This window comes from Meleagris gallopavo (assembly GCF_000146605.3).
Source record: "Meleagris gallopavo isolate NT-WF06-2002-E0010 breed Aviagen turkey brand Nicholas breeding stock chromosome 2 unlocalized genomic scaffold, Turkey_5.1 Chr2_random_7180001950348, whole genome shotgun sequence".
In the NCBI taxonomy this organism is placed as follows: Eukaryota; Metazoa; Chordata; class Aves; order Galliformes; family Phasianidae; genus Meleagris; species Meleagris gallopavo.
The window spans coordinates 1-2,011 of NW_011094061.1; the positions used below are offsets into that span (position 1 = coordinate 1).

The 2,011-nt window shown below is 52.5% G+C and overlaps 1 protein-coding gene across 1 annotated transcript in view; it reads left to right on the forward strand.

Annotated features, from left to right (window-relative positions):
- The first annotated feature begins 1,069 nt into the window (after positions 1 to 1,069).
- LOC100539791 (olfactory receptor 14A16-like) overlaps positions 1,070 to 2,011 on the forward strand; it is a 21,335-nt gene continuing 20,393 nt past the window's right edge. The window contains exon 1 of the mRNA XM_031557463.1: positions 1,070 to 2,006. Coding sequence (XP_031413323.1) covers positions 1,070 to 2,006 — 937 coding nt within the window. The remainder of the gene's footprint in view (positions 2,007 to 2,011) is intronic.

Consider the following 2,011-nt stretch of genomic DNA (forward strand, 5'->3'; position numbering starts at 1 on the left):
GTAGTGGCTTTTACTGCAGGGATCACTAAATTTGGGACATCCCATTGCAGGTCAGGCTGCATAAACTCTGTTTCATTATTGTGGAAAAAGATCTGCTCCAGCTGAGGGCTTCTGTGCTGCAGCATGAGAGCACAGCCCTGAGGGCTGCGTGTGCCAGGACGGCTGCAGGCTGTGCAGCCGGGCTGCAGCCGGGTGCCCAGGGCTGTCGTGCAGAGCAGGTCCCTGCTGTGGCCCAGGGGCTGTGTGCCGGGGGCAGGGACTCTGCCGCCTGCCAGGCTCAGCACTCAGCTGCCCGGGGAGCTGCCCAGGGCGCTGCGGGGAGACGTGTGGGGGGAAGGAGCCCCCCGGCACAGCAGGGCAGGGCAGGGCAGGGCAGGGCAGGGCAGGGCAGGGGCCTTCTGCTGCCACAGCTGCTGCCTGGGGCAGGGGGATCACAGCTACACTGCACCCCAGGGTGTTTCCAGGGGCACTTTGCAAGAGGAGAGATAAGGCAGGGATTTTCCTTTTCTTTTTCTTAGGGAAGGGGAAAGTGTTGTAGACAGTAATCTGAAAGGAGCTGTGAAATATGAACACATCTCTGAGAATCCTGAGTTGTACATTTCTCATTCTGGTGTTAAGTGAACAATCTCCTGAGGTGCTTTCAGTTTCTCCTCTCCCAAAGGACAGCACCAGCTGAAATTATTGTCATTCTCTGCAGACATGAACAATGTACTTCTCCTGCAAACAGGCAGCTTTCTCTAAAAGAAATTTAAATGCTCAGAAGTTGAGATGGGCATTCTGAGTGCAGACAGGGTAAAGACATGAGACATGGAAATTGCTTGTAAGAGCAAATTATCCAGGCAGCTGATATAAAATTAGGGAATGAGAGGAAATAAGAGCCAGTTAAGCTTCTAGTTCTTGAGGTACAGTGAAGCTCATTAAAATAAACTCCTATAATGGACTTAAATGAACATTTTCCACACACAAACCAAAACTTCTATGTAATGGTGGGAAGAGTGTCTGTGCAAATGGTCTTGACTCGTCATTATCTTCTGCACTCTGCACAGGACTCCACGCCCAGGAACTGCAGATGCCCAACAGCAGCTCCATCAGCGAGTTCCTCCTACTGGAGTTGGCAGACACGCGGCAGCTGCAGCTCCTGCACTTCTGGCTCTTGCTGGGCATCTACCTGGCTGCCCTCCTGGGCAACGGCCTCATCAGCACAGCCGTAGCCTGCCACCACCACCTGCACAGCCCCATGGACTTCTTCCTGCTCAACCTCGCCCTCCTCGACCTGGGCTGCATCTCCACCACTCTCCCCAAAGCCATGGCCAATGCCCTCTGGGACACCAGGATCATCACCTATGCAGGATGTGTTGCCCAGACCTTTGTGATTGTCTTTCTGATATCAGAAGAGTATTGCATTCTCACCATCATGTCCTATGACCGCTACATTGCCATCTGCAAGCCCCTGCACTACGGGACCCTGATGGACAGCAGAGCTTGTGCCACCATGGCAGCAGCTGCCTGGGGCACTGGTTTCCTTAATTCCCTGCTGCACACTGCCAACACATTTTCACTGCCTCTCTGCCAAGGCAATGCTGTGGATCAGTTCTTCTGTGAAATCCCTCAGATCCTCAAGCTCTCATGCTCAAAATCCTATCTCAGGGAATTTGGACTTATTGTGCTTAGTGCACTTGTGTTTTTTGGGTGTTTTGCTTTCATTCTGTTCTCTTATGTGCAGATCTTCAGGGCCGTGCTGAGGATGCCCTCTGAGCAGGGACGGCACAAAGCCTTCTCCACCTGCCTCCCTCACGTGATCGTGGTCTCATTGTTTCTCAGCACTGTGGTGTTTGCCCACCTGAAGCCCTTCTCCATTTCCTCCCCATTCCTGGATCTGATGGTGGCAATTCTCTACTCGGTGGTTCCTCCAACACTGAACCCTATTATCTACAGCATTAGAAACAAGGAGATCAAGCATGCCCTCAACCAAATGTTGCAGCATGCAATATCCCAGCTGCAAGAATGTGCA